This window comes from Micromesistius poutassou, assembly GCF_964030765.1.
Source record: "Micromesistius poutassou genome assembly, chromosome: 7".
Taxonomy (NCBI): Eukaryota; Metazoa; Chordata; class Actinopteri; order Gadiformes; family Gadidae; genus Micromesistius; species Micromesistius poutassou.
In genome coordinates this window covers 16,413,308-16,437,608 of record NC_140277.1, presented here as the reverse complement: position 1 = coordinate 16,437,608, position 24,301 = coordinate 16,413,308, and the positions used below count along the sequence as shown (strand labels likewise).

General features: G+C 44.9%; 1 protein-coding gene across 5 annotated transcripts in view; it reads left to right on the top strand.

The window, feature by feature from the left end:
* Positions 1-24,301, top strand: part of LOC311350520 (NLR family CARD domain-containing protein 3-like) — a 114,334-nt gene that overhangs the window by 24,842 nt on the left and 65,191 nt on the right. The window contains exons 7-12 of one of the 5 annotated variants that reach the window (XM_084470550.1): positions 4,556-4,784; positions 4,983-6,765; positions 7,088-7,255; positions 7,469-7,642; positions 8,646-8,692; positions 16,280-16,333. The exons of 3 other annotated variants lie outside the window; for them this stretch is intronic. In XM_084470550.1, the coding sequence (XP_084326676.1) occupies positions 4,556-4,784; positions 4,983-6,765; positions 7,088-7,255; positions 7,469-7,642; positions 8,646-8,692; positions 16,280-16,284 (2,406 nt within the window). In that variant the 3' untranslated portion in view covers positions 16,285-16,333. Of the gene's footprint in view, positions 1-4,555; positions 4,785-4,982; positions 6,766-7,087; positions 7,256-7,468; positions 7,643-8,645; positions 8,693-11,884; positions 13,100-16,279; positions 16,334-24,301 lie in introns of those variants that run through there. One more of the 5 variants, XM_084470548.1, reaches the window with a different exon arrangement.

The following is a 24,301-nucleotide window of genomic DNA, read 5'->3' as shown; positions in this document are numbered from 1 at the left end:
GGTGTGTGTTTGTCAGGTGAAAACTAAACGTCAAGGGAAAGAGGCGGTAGTTGAAAAAAGTATTAACACCGCTTATTAAGTTCACTCGTTGCTTATAATGGTTTATTCGTTTCCCAGTATTATTTCCTTAATACAGAGGACAGTTTTGTTCATTTTTTTAATTGTAAAATAAATGCAATCATTTTTTGAAGTCGCAAGTTTTTTTTAATTATTGGAAGCGAGTCGAGCTGACCTCGCCTGCTGTACCCACGGTCAAAATAGCCGAGACAATATCTATATATTCATTTTGATATAGGCCAAATAACCAGGAACTTAATTGTGATTGAAGCTTTGGGAGTTACACACGCCTCTGCTCTGTAGAGTTGCTCAGGACTGACTGAGGAAGATGCTCTGAGGCTGGCCTTTTATATGTCCACGTTACCATGACACATCGAAAACGCTTGAGCTACTCAAATTCGGCTGTCTTCGCCGACACCGTGGTTCCATCTCGATGCCATCGAACTCTAATACGACTGCTACACAACGGCATTGCGAGGGCTTCACGTAGTCGTGGTGCCTTCCTAAGACAATCGGGCAGCTTCTTGTTTCCTTCGCATTGTTTTCGTGAGGCGATGGCGCCGATGATCACACAAACATGACACGACTTGAAAATATGCCATCACAATGGCCTTACGAAGGGCAAAATGGACACACGAATTCAATACGAAAATTCAATTCAATATACTTTAATTGTCCCCGTGGGGAAATTCGTTGTGGGCTTCACAGGTGGTCTACAGTTTGACAATAAAAACAATCAAACAAACAAGAAATAAAAATCAATCAATCAATCAATAAACAACATACGTTACCCATACCAACACAGCACATAGCAACAAAAAATGGCAGTTGCCCAACCGTTACAATACAGTGCACAGTGTTTTATCAACTGAAGGCTACAACTACATATGTGCATTCAGAATATTAACAGATGTTGGAATGAAAGAATGTTTGTAGCGGTTCAACCTGCTCCGGGGAACTCTAAATCTCCTCCCAGAAGGAAGCAGCTGGTACTCTGAATGGAGAATATGAGATTGATCAGACGAAATTTTACGTGCGTGTCTCAAGGTGGATTGTTCGTAAATAGATTGAAGAGAAACATGATCTTTAACGCCCATGATTTTCATGGCATGTTGTACCAGGCGATTAATTTGTGTCTTTAGTTGGACAGACAAGTTGCCGTACCAGGCTGTAATTCCGTACCTTATGATACTCTCCAGTACGGCATGATAAAACAACAACATAAATTTCTGCTCAACACCAAAAACTGTCAATCTGCGCAGAAAGTACAGTCTCTGTTGCAGTTTGGAGCAGAGACTCTCCACATGGGCCCTCCAGCTGAGTGTGTCGTCAATATAAACTCCCAAGTACTTATAAGAAGAGACCTGAGCGATGGGTTCATTGTGGATGACCACCGGCCTCAGGTCGTCCACAGCTTTAACATTGAACACCATCTCTTCAGTTTTCTTTACATTTAGCATCAGGTGATTAGAGTCACACCACTGAACAAAATTACAGATCTCAGAATGGTAAGCTTCTGGACTGCCATTCTTGTGCAACAGCCCCAGAATGGCCGTGTCATCTGAAAATTTGATGATGTGATTATCAGGATGGACTTTGATGCAATCATTGGTGTATAATGTAAAGAGCACAGGGGAGCTCACACATCCCTGGGGGGCACCAGTACTGGAGAGTCTGGACTCAGAAAGTACATTGTTAACTCTGACATACTGCACACGGTTAGTTAGAAAAGACATAAACCATTTCAATATAAAGGGGCTAACATTCATGTTCCTCAGTTTTTCAATCAGTAGATGTGGCTGCAGCGTATTAAACGCTGAGCTAAAATCAACAAACAGTAAACGAACATAAGCTTTGGGGTCTTCCAGATGTTTAGTGACCAGATGAGTGATGCTATTAATTGCGTCATCTGTGCCACGCCCCTGCTTATATGCAAACTGAAGAGGATCAAGCAGCGAATCAACCTCCTTCTTGAGTGATGACACCATTATTCTCTCAAAACATTTAATTACAATTGATGTTAATGCAACAGGACGGAAATCATTATTTTCCCTTGGGCAGGGTTTTTTTGGTATAGGTGTTATGACTGATTTCTTCCAGAGGGCGGGCACAGTGTGCTGATCTACAGATTTTTGAAAGATAGGACACAGTGCAGGTGTCAGCTCCTCCGCGCAGGTTTTAAGAAGAAAGGCGGAGATGCCGTCTGGCCCTGTGGCTTTTTTAGCACAACTGTGCTTAAAAACTGACTGGACCTCGTAAGGGTCGATCAACACTCTGGCGTCCTGGTCGGTGACAATTATAGATTGTAAAACATTGTCACACTCAGAGGAGAAATTATGGGTCTCAAATCTCATAAAGAAGTCATTTAATTCATTTGCTTTTTGCAAGTTATCAGGAGTACTAAGACATTTCTTGGCTGGGGTCATGTTAGTGATGGCCTTCATAGTATCCCACAGCTTCTTGGAGTTCATAGCATGACAATTTTGTTCAATAATTTCCTTATGTCTGTTCCTCGCTTCCCTGAGCATGCCGTTAAGTTCTTTTTGTACAGTTTTCAGTTGCATTCTATCTCTGTTCTTAAATGCCATCTTTTTCCGGTTAATACACTCTTTCACCTCCTTAGTTATGTAAGGTTTGTTATTTGGGTATACAGTTATTTCTTTATAAGGTATAACATTATCCACACAGAACTGAATGTAATCAGTGACAGTCTCCGCAGCATCATCCACATCCATCTTATGAAAGATGCTCCACTCAGTAGACAGGAAGCATCCTTTAAGGGCCTCAATACTGTCACTGGACCAGATCTTAACAGTTTTGGTTTGTGGTTTGCTGCTTTTGAGAGCGGTTCTGTAAGTGGGGATGAGATACACCGTGTTGTGATCCGAATTTGACAGTGGGGGCTTGGCTCTACCCACATATGCATTGTTCACATTGCCATAGCATTTGTCCAAAATTTTGGGGTTCCCAAATGAACCTTCGCAAGATTCTTCGGCAAATCTTTGGCATGCCAAAGATTTTGGCACTGCTCACGAAGTTGCTGCCGGCGCCCGAGAAACTCCACCGGCGGTCATAAGACGGCTTCAGATGCCCTCACGAATGGCCGGATGTTTTTACGATCAGAGCCGAATTTGAACATTTCCTTTATCGTGTGTCCATCAGGTGTCAATTTCGGGACAGTGTGACACGGGCGTAATAGTGATGTTTCCCTGCTCTTTGTGTGTGTGTGTGTGTGTGTGTGTGTGTGTGTGTGTGTGTGTGTGTGTGTGTGTGTGTGTGTGTGTGTGTGTGTGTGTGTGTGTGTGTGTGTGTGTGTTGAAGCCCAGGGCAGCAGCAGAGGGCAGCCTCCTCTGGACCCAGCTGTGTCTCCATGAAGAGTGACCGCTCTATGAATCGTCCTCCTGAACTTAAAGATGGACGCCCCTCCAGAGAGGAGAGGTAGGAGTTTCAAACAGACGATGAAACAGACCACTTGATATCTGACCCATATCTGAGTTCATCAGAACTGTTTCTCCCCCGGCTTGTCCTCAAGCCGAGATGACCCTGCTCCTCGTACCTCCAGCTCACTCACTTTCTGTCACAAGTCTCTTTGGATGAAGGACAAAATACGACCCCCACTTTTTAAAGGGTAGTTTCTGGAAAAATATTTTTTTAAGATGAAATAAGTTTTTATAAAGAAAATCATTTCATTTGAAAATCATAATAATTAAAACAGTTTGTTTTCCCCAAACCTTGCTCGCACACCGCAACAAAGAAAAGAGCAAACAAAAAGACTTTCTCTCAAAGTACGGTAACTGTTAGGGCCCAGCTCCTACGGGGAAAGGGAAGCAGCATGGAACCACAAGGAGTCGGTCAACTGAAAGGCATTCATCACCAGGAAGACGGAATGTAGATCGACTTTTAAAAGTCTAGACCCCGAACACAAGACAACCATACTTTGTCAGACGCAATTCCAGGAAAGAAACCTTCTCTTATATACAGGTCAATACGGTAGTTCTAAATTAGCATTCCAAGTTTAATTACAATGAAATTCTATGTAAAAGAAGAATAAAAGGTATAGATGAATTGATTCATATATAGATTAAGGAACAAGGTCAGGACAAACAAATTATTTTGGAGCCTGTACATCAACAGTCAGTAATCTCATCTCAACCGATTTGACATATTGTTATTCTGCAATAAAAACAGGACTGTGTGTTTGTGTGTGTGTGTGTGTGTGTGTGTGTGTGTGTGTGTGTGTGTTTGTTCTCCACAGACACCAGAGGAGGTCAAAGGTTCCCAGTGATCTGTCTGTACAGCAGCAGCCCACAGAGTTGAAGGTGTGTAAATGTACAACACTGAGTTCAGTCATGAATGACATGTGAACAACATCTCTCCTGGAGCTAACGGTCTCCAGGCTTCCCTCTTCAGACCAGCAGGACGTGAATCCAGGACAGACGCTTCTGATGTCCTCAGTTAGTTCACAGTAAAGTTCTCATCAATGTTTGTTCTGTTCCAGCGGATCAAGGAGAACGCACACACTTTTCTAGACAAGGAGGTGGAGAAGCTCTGGAGGGTTCTCTTCCCAGATTACCCACAATGCTCAGAGAGCCAGAGGGAGGAGGAGGAGGAGGTGGATGGTGAGGAAGAGGAGCAGAGGAGGCGCGCCAGAGAGGGAGTGGTAGACATCACACTGCTCTGCATGAAGCAGTTGAAGCTGGAGGAGCTGGCCGACACACTGTGGAGCAGTAAGATACTCTTATTTTCAAAAAAGATTAGGAGGATACCCTTATTGTGAAACCGAGCAGTAGGATAATCTTTTTTTTTAATTAGATAAGGAAAATGCTCTTACTTTGTAAAAGAGCAGCGAGATACTCTTGTTTGGAAAAAAAAAAAGAGCAGTACGATTTTGAGACTTTGATTCTTCTGATGTTTAATTTTTTTAGAAACAGTTGCTGCTGAGTGCCAGCGTAAAGTCAAGTCTCATCTGAAGGAGAAGACCCAGTGTGTGTTGGAGGGAATCGCTAAAGCAGGAGAGTCAAGACCTCTGAATGAGATCTACACAGAGCTCTACATCACAGAGGGAGGCAGTGGAGAGGTCAACAAGGAACATGAGGTCAGACTGATTGAAACAGCTTCCAGGAAACCAGCCAAGGAGGAAACAGCAACCAAATGTGAAGACATCTTTAAACCCTTACCTGGAAAAGATCAACAAATCAGGACGATAATGACAACTGGAGTGGCCGGCATTGGTAAAACCATCTTAACACACAAGTTCACTCTGGACTGGGCTGAAGGCAAAAGCAACCACGACATACACTTCATATTTCCTTTCACTTTCAGAGAGCTGAATTTACTGAGAGATAAAAGTTTTAGCTTGGTGGAACTTCTTCAACATTTCTTTATTGAGACCAAAGAAGCAGGAATCTGCAGATACGACCGGTTCCAAGTTGTCTTCATCTTGGATGGTCTGGATGAGTGTCGACTTCCTCTGGACTTCCAGAATAACGAGACCTGTACTGATGTCACAGAGTCCACCTCGGTGGACATGCTGCTGACAAACCTCATCAGGGGCAACCTGCTTCCCTCCGCTCACATCTGGATAACCACACGCCCTGCAGCAGCCAATAAGATCCCTGCTAAGTGTGTTGACATGGTGACAGAGGTGAGAGGGTTCACCGACCCACAGAAGGAGGAGTACTTCAGGAAGAGATTTAGAGACGAGAAGATAGCCAGCAAAATAATCTCCCACGTCAAGATGTCACGAAGCCTCCATATCATGTGTCACATCCCAGTCTTCTGTTGGATCACTGCTACAGTTCTGGAGGACTTTTTCAAAACAACCCAGGGTGAAGAAGAGGTGCCCAAGACCATGACTCAGATGTATAGCCACTTCCTGAGGGTTCAGGCCATACAGGGGGAGAGGAAGTATCATGGGAGAGCTGAAATAGATCATCACTGGAGTTCAGAGAGCAGGGAGATCATTGTTTCTCTGGGAAAGCTGGCCTTTAATCAGCTGGAGAAAGGCATCCTGATCTTCTACGAGGCAGACCTGGCAGAGTTTGGCATCGGTATCACAGCAGCCTCAGAGTACTCAGGAGTGTTCACCCAGATCTTTAAAGAGGAGTGTGGGCTGTACCAGGACAAGGTGTTCTGCTTTGTCCATCTGAGCATCCAGGAGTTTCTGGCTGCCCTTTATGTCTTCCTGACCTTCATTGACACTGGTGTCAATCTGCTCTCAGAAGAACAACTAACCTCCGGGAAAGATGAACTCCACCTCTACCAGAGTGCTGTGGACAAGGCCTTACAGAGTGAGAACGGACACCTGGACTTGTTCCTTCGCTTCCTCCTGGGCCTCTCTCTGAAGACCAATCAGAGTCTCCTACAAGGTCTGCTGAGAGAGACAGGAAGTAGCTCACAAACCAATCAGAGTACAGTGTCTTACATCAAGAAGTGGATAAGTGGATATCTCTCTCCAGAGAGAAGCATCAATCTGTTCCACTGTCTGAATGAGCTGAACGACCGTTCTCTAGTGGAGGAGATCCAACAGTACCTGACATCAGGAAGTCTCTCCAGAGAGTCTCTATCTCCTGCTCAGTGGTCAGCTCTGGTCTTCATCTTACTGACATCAGAAGAGGAGCTGGACGTGTTTGACCTGAAGAAATACTCTGCTTCAGAGGAGGGTCTTCTGAGGCTGCTGCCAGTGGTCAAAGCCTCCAAAACGTCTCTGTAAGTTCACTAATAAAAATGTAATAATAAAATATTAAAGTTGTCTCGCACATACAGAGATGCACATACATCTCTGTATGTGCTTATATTAGAACTTATATTACAATACATGCAACGCAATAATACTAGAATATAAACGAATAATAACATAAAATATATGTATGTAGGTGCACACTTAACAGAGACATAGTTATATGCTGCAAATATATATATAAAAAAATAATAACAGGTGAACTGACATCTTTCAACAAACTTGACATTGAAAAAAAAGTGACATTGGTTCTGAAGAGTAATATGTTACTGTCTGTTTAATTGTGTGAAGGCTGAATGGCTGTAATCTGTCAGAGAGATGCTGTGAAGCTCTGGCCTCAGTTCTCAAGTCCTCTAATCTGAGAGAGCTGGACCTGAGTAACAATGATCTGCAGGATTCAGGAGTGAAGCTGCTCTCTGCTGGACTGGGGAGTCCACACTGTACACTGGAAACTCTCAGGTCAGTTTTACTCAATGTGCAAACAATTAAACTACACTTTTTGATATCAGAAGACTACTTGATATCAGAAGTATTAATTGTGTTATGAAATGCATTCATTAAAATGTTCATTTACCTTTTTATTATTGTTATTTATAAATTGTTTGGGACAGTTGCTGAGCATAGACTGTGTAGCTGTTGACTCATTTCATTTGTCCCCTGTTGTGTGTGTAGGTTGTCTGACTGCCTGGTCACACAGGAAGGCTGTGCTTCTCTGGCCTTAGCCTTGAGCTCCAACTCCTCCCATCTGAGAGAGCTGGACCTGAGCTACAATCACCCAGGAGACTCAGGAGCTGCGCTGCTCTCTGCTCTGCTGGAGAATCGAAGCTGGAGACTGGAGACTCTCAGGTATGGAGAGGACAGCTCACCACTCAGGGACAATGTCTCCTAAAAGACTTCAACCAGCTGCTGGATGAAGTGGTTTCAAAACGTAGCCCTAGCTCATGTTGTGGGGTAATGATGGAGGAGCCGGGCATTGGCATGGAGCTAGGTGTTGGCATGGAGTTAGGCGTTAGCGTGGAGCTGGGCATTAGCATGGAGCCAGGTGTTAGCATGGAGCTAGGTGTTAGCATGGAGCCAGGTGTTAGCATGGAGCTAGGTGTTAGCATGGAGCCAGGCGTTAGCATAGAGCTAGGTGTTAGCATGGAGCCGGGTGTTAGCATGCTGCTCGGCGTTAGCGTGAAGCTGGCCGTTAGCGGTTGTGGGTTTCCCACCAAAAAGACAACGATTGTATTGGCGCTGAGCGTGTGATCCCTTAACAACGTTACTAACCACCGAGACATCAGCGAGTTCTGGTTGATTATGGGCTTAATCACAAGTGAATAATAATACTCAGCCTCATTAATACAGCTGAGCCGTCTGCACATTTAGGTTGATTGTGCAGCTTAGTCATTATTGTAATGTGATCTTGATTATAAATCAGCTTGTTAACTCACCGTAGTGGTCCCATGAACCAATGTGAAGATCAACATGTGAATAATGTTTCCCTGTCTAAAGACAACATGCTGCTCTCTCTTTGTCAACACGTGAATAATGTTTCCCTGTCTAAAGACAACATGCTGCTCTCTCTTTGTTAACATGTGAATAATGTTTCCCTGTCTAAAGACAACATGCTGCTCTCTCTTTGTTAACGTGTGAATAATGTTTCCCTGTCTAAAGACAACATGCTGCTCTCTCTTTGTTAACATGTGAATAATGTTTCCCTGTCTAAAGACAACATGCTGCTCTCTCTTTGTCAACATGTGAATAATGTTTCCCTGTCTAAAGACAACATGCTGCTCTCTCTTTGTCAACATGTGAATAATGTTTCCCTGTCTAAAGACAACATGCTGCTCTCTCTTTGTCTCCCCAGTGTGGAGCACGGTGGAGAGTGGAGGATGAAACCAGCTCCACAGAGATGTAAGTGTCTGTTTAGTTTGATTCATCTCAACACACACTAACTATAGAGCTGGAAAGTCCATCCACACAGCAGGAGGTGACGTCGGTTCAGTCAAATCATCCTGGGAATGAAGATGATGGTGGACATCGCCTTCATCAAACTGTTGATGTGTAATAATTATATTCTAGAATAATCTATATTTCGTTCTCGTTTGATATTTGCTTCCTAGTGAATGTTACGCAGCATTAAGAAATATTAACTGTGAGCGGCCAGCCGTACGAGGGCTGAAACGTGTGCGAGTTTGACCCCCTGTGTGCAGGGTTCTAAATTAACTTTTTTGATTACCAGCCAATCAGAATTTCCACTAGCCAAATTTTTTGTTGATATTTGTTGTTGATATTCTCAATCTCATCCCCTGCCTCCTTCCCCTTCTCGCCCCCAGACGTCTGTCCAACCAACCTCCGCCGCGTTTAGTTTAACGCGGTGGTTCTCAAACTTTTTCGGTCACCCCCCACTTTGGACAAGGGGGGATTTTCAAGCCCCACCTGCCCCCATCGCCCCAACACAATGCTAATGAAATACGCCAAGCTTAACATTTCCAAATTCATTGATGTAACATCAAGTTACATCATGTTGTATCTAAATTCTAACTAAATAGCATTAAATAACATCAAGTTCAAAGATAGAGAAAATAAAAGTGCAGCTGAAAGAAAAAAGAGCAAGACTTCTCCGGATCTGATGCCTATTCAGGAGCGGAGGAGTCAACTAAAACCGTCCACAGTGGATGATGTGCTTTTTTGCACGGCAATCTAAAGCACCACGCCAAACACCACTAGTGTAATTCCATCTTATGTGTCTGATTTTCCTTCGGGTGCGGGTCGGGCATTGGTATCAATTTATAGCGGGTCTGGTCGGGTGCGGAATGTAATTTGCGCTATTGTCGGAACACGGGTCGGATGTGGTTTCAAGTTTTGCGGGTAAGGACGGGTGCGGGTTTGCAAATAAGAGGCGTGCAGGACTCTGCTCTGCTCATCTCTCTCCACTCCGCTCTGCCTCTGGCTCACACACACTCTGCCCCGGCCCCGCTCTTCCACCACTCGCCTCACTTTTTTAAATCCCCTTCAGCGCGAAACATGCATTTGCAACATCTTGCTCCGACTGTTTTTGACTGACTCATTTTAAAATGTTTAGCTACCCTGGCCTACACCCAAATTTAGGATTGAGTTGCAATCGGCAAGGCAGGTTAACGAGCACAGCGACGCGGCGCCCCCGATATAGAACGACCAGTTGGAGCGCTGCGACGGCACCTATTTTATTGCATGAACAAATATTGATATATATCTTATATCGACATTCTGCTTGAAAATAGGAGATATGACTTTTGGCCCATATCGCCCAGCCCTACTGTCAAGCTTTCGCTCCTACCATAAGAAACATGGAGTTTTCAGTGACACTTCCTCCCGTTTGTCGCGCCCCACCTGCACGTCTCTATTCCCCACCAGTGGGGTGCGCCCCACACAACATCACGTAGCATCACGACAGTGCTCATGGGAAATGTAGTCAGTACTGCCCAGGTAGCGAGAACAGTACGACAATTCACCATGACGTCACAATTCGTTCTTCCGGGTGGCAAAAGCCGAAGCGTTCTCCAATGGCACCACTAGTAAACAAACCCTTCCATGTCATTTGACCAGGGCAGAGCGATCAAGAAAACAGAGTCAATGGCTTGAATGAATGATTTTCTTCTTGCGGGGTGCTACAGGACGTCTCATTAATATATATAAATATAACTTATATTATATTAATATTGTTTACGTCATCGTTTCAACTTCAGATCAACAATGGTTTTATCTATGTAACTATGTTCACAGTAGCCGGCTGGATGGCTTCAGGTCAGTGGCAGCCGCTCGCGTTCTGCCACCCGGAAGTGTCCTTACGGCTATTGTTTACAAACATTCTGAAGTGTCCTTACGGCTATTGTTTACAAACATTCTGAAATGCCATGTAGAGTGGCTCTGAGATTGCCTCATGCATCACCGGCCAAACTGGCGTAAAGTACGTTTTTATGAACACCCGCCAAAATGATTTTTAACCCGATATGATTTGTAGCTCCGATGCTACGTGTGAGGGCCGCCCAGCGAGGACCCCCCCCCCCCCCATCCCATTTAGTAGATCTAAGGCCCAGACAGGACCAGTGCTTTAGTAGATCTAAGGCCCAGACAGGACCAGTGCTTTAGTAGATCTAAGGCCCAGACAGGACCAGTGCTTTAGTAGATCTAAGGCCCAGACAGGACCAGTGCTTTAGTAGATCTAAGGCCCAGACAGGACCAGTGCTTTAGTAGATCTAAGGCCCAGACAGGACCAGTGCTTTAGTAGATCTAAGGCCCAGACAGGACGCCCCGAGTGCTTTTCATTTAGGGAAACACAAAGCAGGTCTTACATTGTTTAGGAGATAAGGTAGGATATAATAATAGCGACAATATCCGATGCCCCGCCCACAATCAGGACGGTGGCGGGAACAAGCAGCCTGTAGGGAACAGAGAGCGGAGGACTGTTAAGGGCTGGTTATGGTCCCACGTTCACGCAACGCAAGGGGGTGACGGACCCCTCACGTCCTTGCGGACCCTCCTTGCGTCCACCGCGAGGGCCTGACGTGCTCCTCCCAAAAATTTTAACCTTCCGTCGAGGCGACGCAGCCCAAGGGCTGTGATTGGTCCGCTCACTAAAACCCGACGCAGGACCAGAAAGGTTCAGGACTGCGTGGAAGCGTCTGCGGGGTCGTTGCGTCGACGTGGAACCATAAAGAGCCCTTTAGTCTGCCCTATAATAATGGAACAGCCCCTCATAGTGTCGCAGTACGGTATACCGATACTGAAACCATGTCACAATAGCCGCCATTTAACCGCTACCATACCGCATGTTATTAGTAGTGCTACTCTAACAGTGAGTGTGTTAAAGGGGACATATTATGAAAACAACACTTTTCCTGGGATTTGGGCTGTTGTTTTGGGTCTCTGGTGCTGCCACACGCATACAAACTTTGAAATAAGTCCGTACATGCTTTTTTGAGTGAGATATGCATTTCTGAAAGTACCCCGCCTACAGTTACCAAACGAGCGAGTCCCCGAGGGGGGGTGCTCGGGCGGGGTCTCGCCTAGGGCACAATTCAGTGTAGAACCGGCCCTGGTAACCATGTCTTGTTCTCCCCTCAGATGCCTGTGAACTCACACTGGACCCAAACACAGCCTACAGACGACTCTCTCTGTCTGAGGACAACAGAAAGGTGACGGTGGTTAAAGAGTGGCAGCATCCTGATCACCCAGAGAGGTTTGACGGCTGGTACCAGGTGTTGGGAAGAGAGGGTCTGACTGGTCGCTGTTACTGGGAGGTAGAGAGGGAAGGAGAGGTTGGTGTAGGAGTGACATACAGAGGAATCACAAGGAAAGGAGATGGTGATGACAGCAATATTGGAGGGAACAACAAGTCCTGGTGTCTTTGGTGTTATGATGACCGTTACGTTGCCCAGCACAACAATATAACAACCTCCATCCGTCTCCCCTCCGCTGGCTCTAACAGAGTAGGAGTGTATCTGGACCGGCCTGCTGGCACTCTGTCCTTCTACAGAGTGTCCCCAGGTGGAGGAGGGTTCTCAGACACACTGACACACATCCACACCTTCAGGACCTCCTTCACCCAGGAGGACCTCCTCCCTGGGTTTGGGTTTTTAGATGGTGGTACCTCATTCTCTCTGAGTCAGTTGTATTGACACACACACACACACACACACGTTCTGTTGTTTTTTTTTAACTCAAAAACTTTTTTTTAATGCAATAGGGAATTCGTTATCCTCAATATCATATCTTTGGCTTCCTCTACAGTTATAAAAAATCTTATGCATTGAGCTTCCTCCACAGTTAGAAAGATTAATTGTTCAGATGAGGAGAGTTTGATGATGAAAGCTATTTTAAAAAGGTTTGTTTTCAGTGATGCTCAATAAATCCCTCAGTTATCAGTAATTATTACATTTCTATCTTTAGTGATCGCTCTATTGGTAAATTCTGTAGTATATTTGTATCAAACACTTTATTATTCTTGTACAAACACAGTCAAGTTGCTTTATATTATGTTGATGTTGATTTGATTTAGGATGATGATTTAAACAGTCCTTAACTTGACTGAAACAAGCAGGGTCATGGATCAGGATAGATAGTGTATTAAATGTACTGGGGTTATGAATTGGGATAGATAGTGTATTAAATGTACTGGGGTCATGGATTGGGATAGATAGTGTATTAAATGTGTTTTTTTTAAAGAGTAATTTACTCTTCAACCTACAAAAACAAATAATCATGTTTGAATGAATAATGTTTGTATGTAGTTTTTTAAACAGAAATAAAATAAAGTTGGTGCTATAACCGAGTATGGCCAATAGATGGTAGTGTTTCTACTTCTAATTTTATGAATTCTGAATTGTGAACACTTTTGAAATGGAAACTAACGATTGTTAACATATTAGGTATTGATCAAGACCGGAAGAAAATAAATGAAAATCAAATCTATAAAATCTGTAAAAAATAAATAATGTATAAATACAGAAATAAGAGATGTGTATTCTGTCGTCTCCTGGTCCTTCTTTAGTGGTCAGTTTATAAATCCTCTGCATGGAGGGTCACTTTACAGGTGTCTCTGTGACTGAACACAGCGCTGTGTGAGTATGAATCCAACATGGAGACATTTACCAACATTTACCAACGCCTGTCTCCTTATAAATAATCTTATAAATAAAAAAAATCACAATCCACGACAGAAACATCACATACGCCATTACATGCTCCGAATGCCACATCACATATGTCGGCGAAACAAAGCACACAATACTCACTCGACTCAAACAACATTTATATAACATACACAGAGGTACATCCAACACTAGACTGGTGGAACATTTCCAAACACACCCCATTACCTCATCATTCATCACTGGGCTGGAGATGGAGGCGTGCTGGTCGGACAGACAGAGGAAGGCGGCGGAGCGTAGATGGATAGCCAAACTAAAAACACTTACCCCCTTGGGCCTGAACGTCAGGGAGTAGGGACCGCGCCGGGCCGCTGCTGTGGGCGCTGGGAGAACCCGGGACTCCTCCTTGGGGCTCCCTGCATGGCACCGGGTCCACAGTGTGTGTTTTAAAATGTTGCATGTTTTTATTGCTGTGTGTTCTTTTTTTTACCATGATTTTATTTAGGCATCCAGTTTTACAAGTTCCAAATTCTGTTGGAGGCCTCTCATCCTTATTTTTATTCTTTCCATTTTACTTACCTATTTATTTATTTATGTATTTATTTATTTATTTTCTTACCTTGGCACTTATTTTAGCACTTTTTATCTTTTATCCACATGTTTTTAGTGTTTCTGCATTTTATATCTATTTATATATTATTCTTTTTACATATATATATATATATATTTGTGTGTGCATGGTTTTAATTAAAAGGACTTCCTGCATATCTTAACATGAATTTTAGATTGCAGTGTGCTTCCTTTTTATCCAATACTTTTTATCCTATATTCTTTATTTATTCATATGCATGCGTTTTAATTATTATTTTTGATGATTTATTATTTATGAGAGGATGTGTATGGATGGGTCTGAGTGTGTGTGTGTGTGTGTGTGTGTGTGTGTGTGTGTGTGTGTGGATCTCTCCCCCTTCTTTTTATTTATTTTACCTGCTCTTTTTAATAGATGTGTTTTTAATCGACCCGGTTGCTGTGCTGGCTGCTGCCCCACTAAGGGGGGCCTCTCGGGACCCCAGCCCCTTGGGCCTTCACCGGTCCTGGCGGTGCCTTGCTCCCTTTTGGTTCCCCTTGGGGGGTCACTAAAACAACAAAAATACTCACCTTACTTTTGCTCCGCGCCTCCTCAGACCCCAGCTGCTGCTCCTCCTGCTCTTCCTGCTCCCCCTTCTCTTCCCCTGTTTTTATTCCGTTTTTTTTAAACAGAAAAATGAGAAAACATTTTATACTTTTATATATAGACAATATATATTATTGTCTATATAAAAAAAGAAAAAAACAAAATAAAAGCATTGGGAGATGGTGTGCCAGTGCACCCAGGGTCATGGACCTACAAAACAGAATCACATACAAAAACCTAACCCAGACACCTAACCCTAACCCGAGTCCAGACACCTAACCCTAACCCAGACACCTAACCCTAACCCAGACACCTAACCCTAACCCGAGTCCAGACACCTAACCCTAACCCAGACACCTAACCCTAACCCAGACACCTAACCCTAACCCAGACCCCTAACCCTAACACCTAACCCAGACACCTAACCCTAACACCTAACCCTAACCCAGACACCTAACCCTAACCCAGACACCTAACCCTAACCCGAGTCCAGACACCTAACCCTAACGATGTGATCGGCCCCAGACACTGAACCCCATCCTGAATCCAGACACCCAATCCCATCAGTTGACAGATTTATTTGAGCACCTGCTCTAGCCCTGACAGTTAGTTTGGGGTTAGAAAAAAAGAAAAGTTTTTTTCAAACTATTCATTATTGGGTCAAAGTACATGTGGCCAAAGAGTCCATGAGTCACACCAAAATCCTAAGTCCCGGCGCTACAGGCGCACGGGAACGCTGACCCTGACCCTAACCAAGGTCGTTCAGACTTGCGGACAACGTCTATCCCCACTAAAGTGACCACGGGCTTTCCGATAGTAACAAGCTTGACCGGTTGTGACCGTCAGAAAGGCCGGAAACGGCCGTCGTGAATCTTAAAACGCCTGTAGCTCCGGAAGGGAAGGGGCGTAGAAACTTGCTTCCAACTCTTGTGTGTTCCGTGACCCCGAAATAAGTGCGGCGGGACCGACCTTCGAGTCTCTACGACCTTCGGTTCTGGAGTTGCGGGCCTTTAGAGATATGGCCCCCATGGCCCCGCCGGGGTTACGCCCACTTCAGGCCATCGCAGAGTGAGTGAACTTGTTGATTCACTTTGAAATGTTGTCCTCGTTTCAAATGAAGCCACTGTCTGTTGCAGTTTGGTGCAGTCTGTGCATTTCCCATGTCTCTGTGCCTGAGACATCCGAGTACAGAGGCATGTTGGCGATAGGACAGAACGGAAACAAACTACATATTCTTAAGTATTATGATCATGAAATAAAATAAAATAAAGTAGACCTGAACGATGAATTAGGTAGTTTTTTGCCACTGCCTAGCAGAGCTTCGGGAAACAAGACCTCTCCCCCTGCTGCCTCTCAAATAACGATTGTGCAGCTCCACAACCCCACGCATAGACAGCCAGAGGGCAGCCAGAGGGCCGTCACACTGGAGAGGCAGAGGGCCGTCACACTGGAGAGGGCCCAGAGAGGCTGGCCAGAGGTACGGCTATGGCTGGAGGGGGGACCAGGACCTGGACTCGGGACCTGGAGCAGTGGATGGACCGGGACCTGGAGCGGGACCTGGACCGGGACCTAACCCACCTGTTGTTGCGATGTGCAGACCGCTGCGTGTTTGTTGGTGCTTTTGTTAATGCAGTTACTAAGTTAGTAGCAGTGTACATTTGCACTATGTCTAATTCACTGGTCTGTCTGTTGTAGCGTGATGCGGTGACTGCGGTGCCTGGACTCTCCTCATGGTTAACCCCGCTGGGCCCCGCCCCCGCCGGGCCCCGCCCCCGCCGGGCCCCGCCCCCGCCGGGCCCCGCCCCCGCCGGGCCCCGCCCCCGCCGGGCCCCGCCCACGCCAGGCGCCGGGCCCCCGCCCCCACCCTCGCAGGAGCAGGGGTCCGAGAAGTCCCCCTTGGGGTCCGACATGCGGTGGTGCAGCATGCTGTCGGCCAGCCACATGCAGCTGACCCGCCGCACGCAGCCGCCCACCGCGTCCGGCGCGTCCTGGCACCAGCCGCTCCGATTGGCCGAGGGGTAGAACGTCTCGCCGCAGTGTTCGCACTGAGCGCGCCCGGAGCGGCCCTCCTTCCCGCCCTTCATCCCGCCGCCACCGCCGCCGCCGTCCTCGTCAGAGGGGGAGGAGCCGGGGAGGAAGGGGCGTGGCTGGGCGGAGACCACGCCCGAGAAGCCCCCGTGGCGGCCGTCGGGGGGGTATGATATCTCACCCTTAAATAAAAGCTGAACACACACACACACACACACACGCACGCGCACACGCACACGCACAGAGGGGTCCCAGAGGGGAGCAGCCGGTCTGGTCTGGTCCTCCTCCTGGTCTAGTCCTCCTCCTGGTCTAGTCCTCCTCCTGGTCTGGTCCTCCTCCTGGTCTAGTCCTCCTCCTGGTCTAGTCCTCCTCCTGGTCTGGTCCTCCTCCTGGTCTGGTCCTCCTCCTGGTCTGGCCCTCCTCCTGGTCTGGTCCTCCTCCTGGTCTGGTCCTAGTCCTGGTCTGGAGGCGGGCTCCCCTTCAACAGGGGGTCTGTGCGCGGCCAGGGGGCTGAACCCTTGTGTCCCCGTCCCTCATGGGGTCACATCCCAGACTCCAGCTCGGTGTTCAGACGTCAGCGCTCTGTCAGCGCTCTCTGTGCGCCCTCTGTGCAGAGCGCTGAACCCACAGCGTGAACCCTGCTCTGAGTCGGCCTCACTGTCTTCAGCCTCATTCCTGCATCTGAAACGTAGAAATGATTCCCGCAAAGAAAACAGACACGCTGTGTGTGTCATCGTTGTGTACCAGGTAGGCCTCGTTAAACATGTTGGAAATGACCAAATCAAACCTCTAGTTCTTTAGATTGGGAAATCATCAACGCGTTTTATTAATCCTAATGGGGGGCACTTGATGTCACTACATCACGCACAGATTCACAAATGAATTTATTGTGGGGCCAAGAACAAAGCCCCAAAACACCGTCTCTAAAACAGTTAATGCGTCCGTGGCCTACTGGTTAAAGAGTTGGACCAGTAGCAGAGTCTCACTCCGGCCAAAAACCAAAAGTTGGCAACCCTTTGAATGTAATGTTTATATTTTTGTGTTTCAATGTTCCTTGTTGAATTGTGTCTCTTCTTTATACCAACACATCCTGGATGTTGTAGTTTCACTCTTAAAAACACAACGCCGTCATTCTGGATCTTTCTTGTGCGGCAGCCATCTTAGGTTGTAGTTTTTATGTAGCCACCTAATAATGATTGAATAATATAATTCTTTATTGTCATTGCACAGGATACAATGAAATTGGATGGCAGTCCTCTTGGTGCTTTATAAAAAAAATAGTATTGTTTTGTAAGAATATAAAACAATACAACGTCCAGCTATACACAGAAACCCCCTCTACCCTCCCACACCCCCACACACACACATTGGCATACATTCTGCAGTGCATTAAAATGACAGTGAGGTAGTGTTGAAAAGAGGATGTACGTCCTCCAATGACACGCCCTCTGGTGATGTCACCGTCTCTCAACACCTACAAAACGTCTTGTAGGAGTGAGGGGACTGTGACATCACAAGAGGGCGTGTTACTGGCACCTCTTGATGCCAACCAAACCGTTCCTAACGAGAGGAGATATGTGTTATGTCAATGAGTTTGGCTGCCAGTCAGAAGAAGGCCTCACCAGGAAATAGCTGCTGCTGGAACCGCCCTAACGACCGACTGACACCATGAGACACATCTTCATCAGGGAGAAACTGACACCAGCCTTAAGATACAGACCAGCACATAGGAATCAGACAACATGGACCTGCCACCCTGATGGACCCTTTATCACATTATTGAATACTTTCAGTTATTGTAATAATAATAATTATGATAATTTAACATCATCATTTATTTATTTATTGCATTTCTCTTCTTTTATGTCCAGTTTTTTTCCTTTCTTAGTCTTAAAATTGAGCAGAAACAGTGAAGAAGCTGAGATCAAAATCAGTGTAAACCTGTACTGTTTTAACCTTCTGTGTTTAAAATGCTTTTCCAATGAAAACCCATTAAAGTGAAGGTCAGCTAATGTGAAGGTTAGCTGACCTTCACATTAAGGTGAAGGTCAGCCACCGTCTCGCTGTGTTTGAGCTCAACAGAGTGATGCTATGAATGGAGGCGCGGCCGCCACAGGTTTGGTATGAGGAAGTAAACGTGTGGTGAGGATTAGATCTTTGTGAGATTGTACTGATCACCTGGAGCACAGGAGAGGCCTTCTCTAGGTCACGTGTTTCTATTCTCTACATTATCTACATTTAACTCTTCATGGAAATCATGGGAACACTTTACAATAACGTACATTAATTAACCATTAGTTAACATTAGTTTATGCAGTCATAAGCATTAACAGTAGTAATGAATAGTAATTATTTAATAATAGTGTTCATGTTTACTAATAGTGTCCATGTGAATTGAATACACATGAGAACCATGTGTATGTAGATTCCCATGCTAATAGTGCATGATACTGGTTATTACTGCATTTACTAATGTTAATTAATAGTAACTATACCATTAGCTAAATTTAAGTTAATTGTTAGTTAATGGTTATTACGGCATTAACTAATGTTAATGAATGGTTACTAGACTGTTAAACCGTTAAATATTAGTTAATTGTCAGTTAATGCTTATAACTGCATTCACTAATGTTAATGAATGTTTCATTAATGTATGGTAAAGTGTTCATGAAATCCTGGTATTTATTTTCTGTAACTGAGGAGGACATGTGAAGCGATGCATCAGTGACTGAGTGTCTCTACCTGCTGTTTGAACCATCAAGTGTCTCTTTGTATTTCTCTGAGCTTCTAGACATCACAGCTCTGTCCATCGTTCATATTTTAATAAAGTGGTTATTCTTCATCACTGAGTGAAGTTATGGAACAGCAGCCAATAAGAGGTTAGTCTGACAGGAGTTTAAACTGGGAGGGGAACTGGTCCAACTGGTTGGTTCACAACATCATTCTTTCCTTGTTGTTGTGTTGGACGGTTTGGTGCTGAGCTCTTCATCACAGCAGGGAGAAGACGAGGTACTGTAGTCACCACGCTCTGTCATATCATAATTCATAGGTTAAGTTATAGTTCTGAAAACATGCACGATTTAAAATTGTATTGCTGTTGTGCACTTATGTACGCTTCTCACATTGTAAATGAGTTGGTTTGTGTAAGTTAATTGGCATACGAATTGTATTTACCCTTTGCATTGTTATATTATCACTTGGACTAATATGATTATCATCAATATTTTATTATTGTGTTTTAAAAATGTGATATCTTCTTGTTCTTATTATTACTATTATGACGATTATTATTATGGTATAATTATTATTGTTATTTTAATGATTATTATTGTAATATTAGTATTATTAGAAACATTATTGTTATTGTAACAATCATTCTAATTGTATTATTATTTTCATCATTGTCATTGTGTGTGAGGAAGAGGGCCAGATCTGGGGATGTGGGTGTGGTCTAAACGTCATGAGGAAGTCCGTTTAAGGTCGTCAGTCAGACTGGTTCAACAGGACAGAAAACCTCAGAGGATGATTTCCTCATAGTGAGCGTATCTGTCTTCTGGTTCCCCTGCAGACGCACTTGAAGCCCTGAGAGACATTCTGTGTGAGTGATAAAGTTATCAGTGGTTTGTAGTAAACACTGGGCAGCGTCTCCACGTCTTTGCCCTCGTAATAATAATAATAATAATAATAATAAATTTTAGAGATCTCAAAGTGCTACAAGGTTAAAAAGTTAAAAGCAAGGTAAAGAAAACAAAAGCATACTCAATAAAGACTATGAGACAAGGTTAAAAAATCTTATTAGCAGCCATAGGCCTTTCTGAATAAAAAGGTTTTCAGTTTTTTATTTTAAAAGAGTCCAGGTTCTGAACGGCCCTCATCTGGATTGGGAGACTGTTCCATAGGCGTGGTGCGGCCGAGCAGAAAGCTCTGTCTCCCGTGGTGGAGAGCCTAGTGCTCGGGATTTGGAGGAGCAGGGTGTTTGTGGATCTGAGAGCGCGGGTAGTGGACTGTAGGGTGGTGAGTTCTTGAGGGTAGGTAGGTGCGTGTCCATGGATGCATTTATGAGTGAGTAGCAGAATTTTGTAGTTGATCCGGGATGAGACAGGGAGCCAGTGCAGTGATTGAAGGATGGGGGTGATATGCTCTCTCAGAGAGACTGAGAGCAGCAATGAGGGAGGGGGGGGGGGCGACCACCCCCCCCCTCGTGCCTCAATGGTTGAAAAAGCGCGCTAAATTGCCCTCAATAGTGACGAAAACGAGAGGAAGTGCCTTATTGGCTGCCCTTTACACGTGCAAAAAATGATTGGGTGCCCTCTAGGGTGCCCCTTCATACAATAAATGATGATGATGTGCCCTCTAGAGCAACGTGCCTTAATGAGGGCCCTGCTAGTGCCCTTCTGCCCGTCCGGTGCCTCCATGGTTGAAAAAGTGTTGCTAAAGTGCCCTCTACAGGGGTGACAACGAGAGGAAGTGCCTTATTGGCTGCCCTTTACACGTGGAAAAACATATTGAGTGCCCTCTAGTGGCGCGTTTCCACTACTAAGCTCCGACTGCTAAGCTCCCAAATCATAGCTTTGTCATGGACATTATCACGCCTGGGTGTGTGGTTGTGAAACAAATGTTAGTAGTTCCCTCTGTGTTTTACTTAATGAAGGTGTTTGTGGAATAAACATTGTAAAGGTTTTATAGTTCCCTGTGTGGTTTTATCATAGAGGTGTGGTTATCATTTTAATTGTCAGTACCATGTCATTAATTACTTTGATCTGGATCTCCTCATAATAACGTAATGCTAATCTTAATGAGGATGAGGACTATTTCATCATACATGATGCCTCATAGCTTTCTGCGCGCTGGTGAGGCCCCATGTTGTGCAGAATGTGCCCTTTTTATTTTTTCGCCCCTGCCCTTCAAACTGTCTGAGTCCACCTCTGATAAGCAGGTTCTATAAAAGCAGAGAATAACCAAACGCTGAATGACCAGAGGAACAATATGTAGTTGTGGTTGTGTCCAGGTCTCCAGTCTACTATGGATGTGGAGAGAGAGGAGGGGGGTCCTACCTCTAAGACCACTCTGTCTGGGGAACATGGCCACCAGAGCAAAGCTAAGAGGTAAGAAGAGGATCTCTCACGGACTGTTGTCCATCTCAGAGCTCAGCAGTGATACATCATAAAACCATCATTAGTCTGAGTAAAAGCTGTGTGTGTGTGTGTGTGTGTGTGTGTGTGTGTGTGTGTGTGTGTGTGTGTGTGTGTGTGTGTGTGTGTGTGTGTGTGTGTGTTGAAGCCCAGGGCAGCAGCAGAGAGCAGACTCCACTGGACCCAGCTGTGTCTCCATGAAGAATGACCACTCTATGGGTATACCTGTTAGGTTTAAAGATGGACGCCCCTCCAGAGAAGAGAGGTAGGAGTTTCAAACAGACAATGAAAACAGACCACTTGATATCAGACTCTACTGATCAGATGCAACAAGGCAGGAGAAAATTAAATGTTGTGGACCTTCAAACTCTGTTGATTCAGTGTTGTCTCTCTAGACATCCAATAATCAGAGTGTTCTTAATAGTGATGTTCCCCTGCTCTTTTGTGTGTGTGTGTGTGTGTGTGTGTGTGTGTGTGTGTGTGTGTGTGTGTGTGTGTGTGTGTGTGTGTGTGTGTTGAAGCCCAGAGCAGCAGGAGGGAGCAGACTCCCCTGGACCCAGCTGTGTCTCCATGAAGAGTGACGACTCTATGGGCTATCCTCCTAACTTTAAAGATGGATGCCCCTCCAGAGAGGAGAGGTAGGAGTTTCAAACAGACGATGAAACAGACCACTTGATATCTGACCCATATCTGAGTTCATCAGAACTGTTTCTCCCCCGGCTTGTCATCAGAATATGGATCAGTTGTTCTTCAGCCTGAGTACCACTGGAGTTGACGTCTTTCAGCAAGAGGACCCTGCTCCTCGTACCTCAAGCTCACTCACTTTCCTCATTCTCATCCTCGTCGTCAATCCGCTTATCTGGAGTCGGGTTGCGGGGGCAGCAGCTCCAGCAGGGGGCCCCAGACTTCCCTTTCCCGGGCCACATTGACCAGTCCTGACGGGGGGATCCCGAGACGTTCCCAGGCCAGTGTTGAGATATAATTTCTCCACCTAGTCCTGGGTCCTCCCCGAGGTCTCCTCCCCACTGGTGGTGCCTGGAACCCCTCCCTAGGGAGGCGCCCAGTGGGCATCCTTACCAGATGAACCCCCTCAACTGACTCCTTTCTAGGCAGAGGAGCAGCGGCTCTAATCCAAGTTCCCCACAGATAAAAGCCTAAAGTACCGTACAGACCCGAGTATAAGACCGCCTTGATTACAAGACAACCCCCACTTTTTAAAGACTTATTTTTGGTGAAATCGTTTTTTTATATAAAAAAAAGAAGAATCATTTGATTTGAAAAATCATGATAATTAAAACACAACCTTGTTCAGATCAGAACATCCAGGACGCTCTACTGTCCGTCCACTCCCAGAGAGGAGAGATGTGGAGGGGTGCGCCCAGACAGACACTGTGAGAAAAGAACCTCCACTAAGACCACCCAACCCAAGAGTTCATAGGACAGGAAGTAGGGCTGGACCATTTGGGGAAATCATCTAATTGTGATTATTTTGACCAATATTGTGATTGTGATTTTTTTTAAATTTATTAAGTTCCTTATGTTCTGTGTTATTCACTAAAAAAGCAATAAATCATTCTGTAGTATGACCAACACAACATTGGAAGCAGTCAACATATAAACTGCTCTTTCCTTTAGGCCAGGCCGATGTGTTGAGATGAGTTGATTATATAACATCTTTATTTAACTATTGAATGGTAAAATAAATATAAATCTGACTGATCTCCAGTCAGTAACGGTAACAAATCACCCAACAAAAAAAAGTTTTGTGTTTTTTTTAATCACAGCCTTTGCAATTTGCATATCACGTTCTATTACATCGCGATTTCAATTTGAATTTGATTAATCGTTCAGCCTTAACAGGAAGTGTGTGGAACTTAAGCCATCTGCAGTGACGGCAGGAAGCCATCTACTACTGTGTGCTACTGGTGCAGTGTGAGGTTTAAAAATATATAATTATGCAACCATTGACAAGCTTAGTGACACGTTTCCATCCAAAGTGAAAAAAAACACCTTTTGAGTGGAAACAAGTTTCATTGTGACAAGTTGTGTCGTTCTCCCCAAACCTTGCTCACACACCGCAACAGAGGAGAGAGCAAACAAAAAGACTTTCCCTCAAAGTACGGTAACTGTTAGGGCCCAGCTCCTACGGGGAAAGGGAAGCAGCATGGAACCACAAGGAGTCGGTCAAATGAAAGGGACGGTTTTGTCCTCATCAACTAAATGAGGACAAAACCGAGATAATTGTATTTGGTGCTAAAACCGAAAGGCTTAAAGTTACCCAACACCTTCACTCTCTGTCCCTGAAAACCTCAATCAAAGCCAGAAATCTAGGGGTTATCATGGATTCAGATTTACATTTCGACAGTCACATCAAATCAGTTATAAAATCTGCATATTATCACCTTAAAAACATAACAAGACTTAGAGGGCTCATGTCTACCGAAGACTTACAAACACTTGTACATGCCTTTATCACTAGCAAGCTCGATTACTGCAATGGTCTCCTTACAGGTCTCCCAAAAAAAACTCTAAGGCAACTACAGCTTGTTCAGAATGC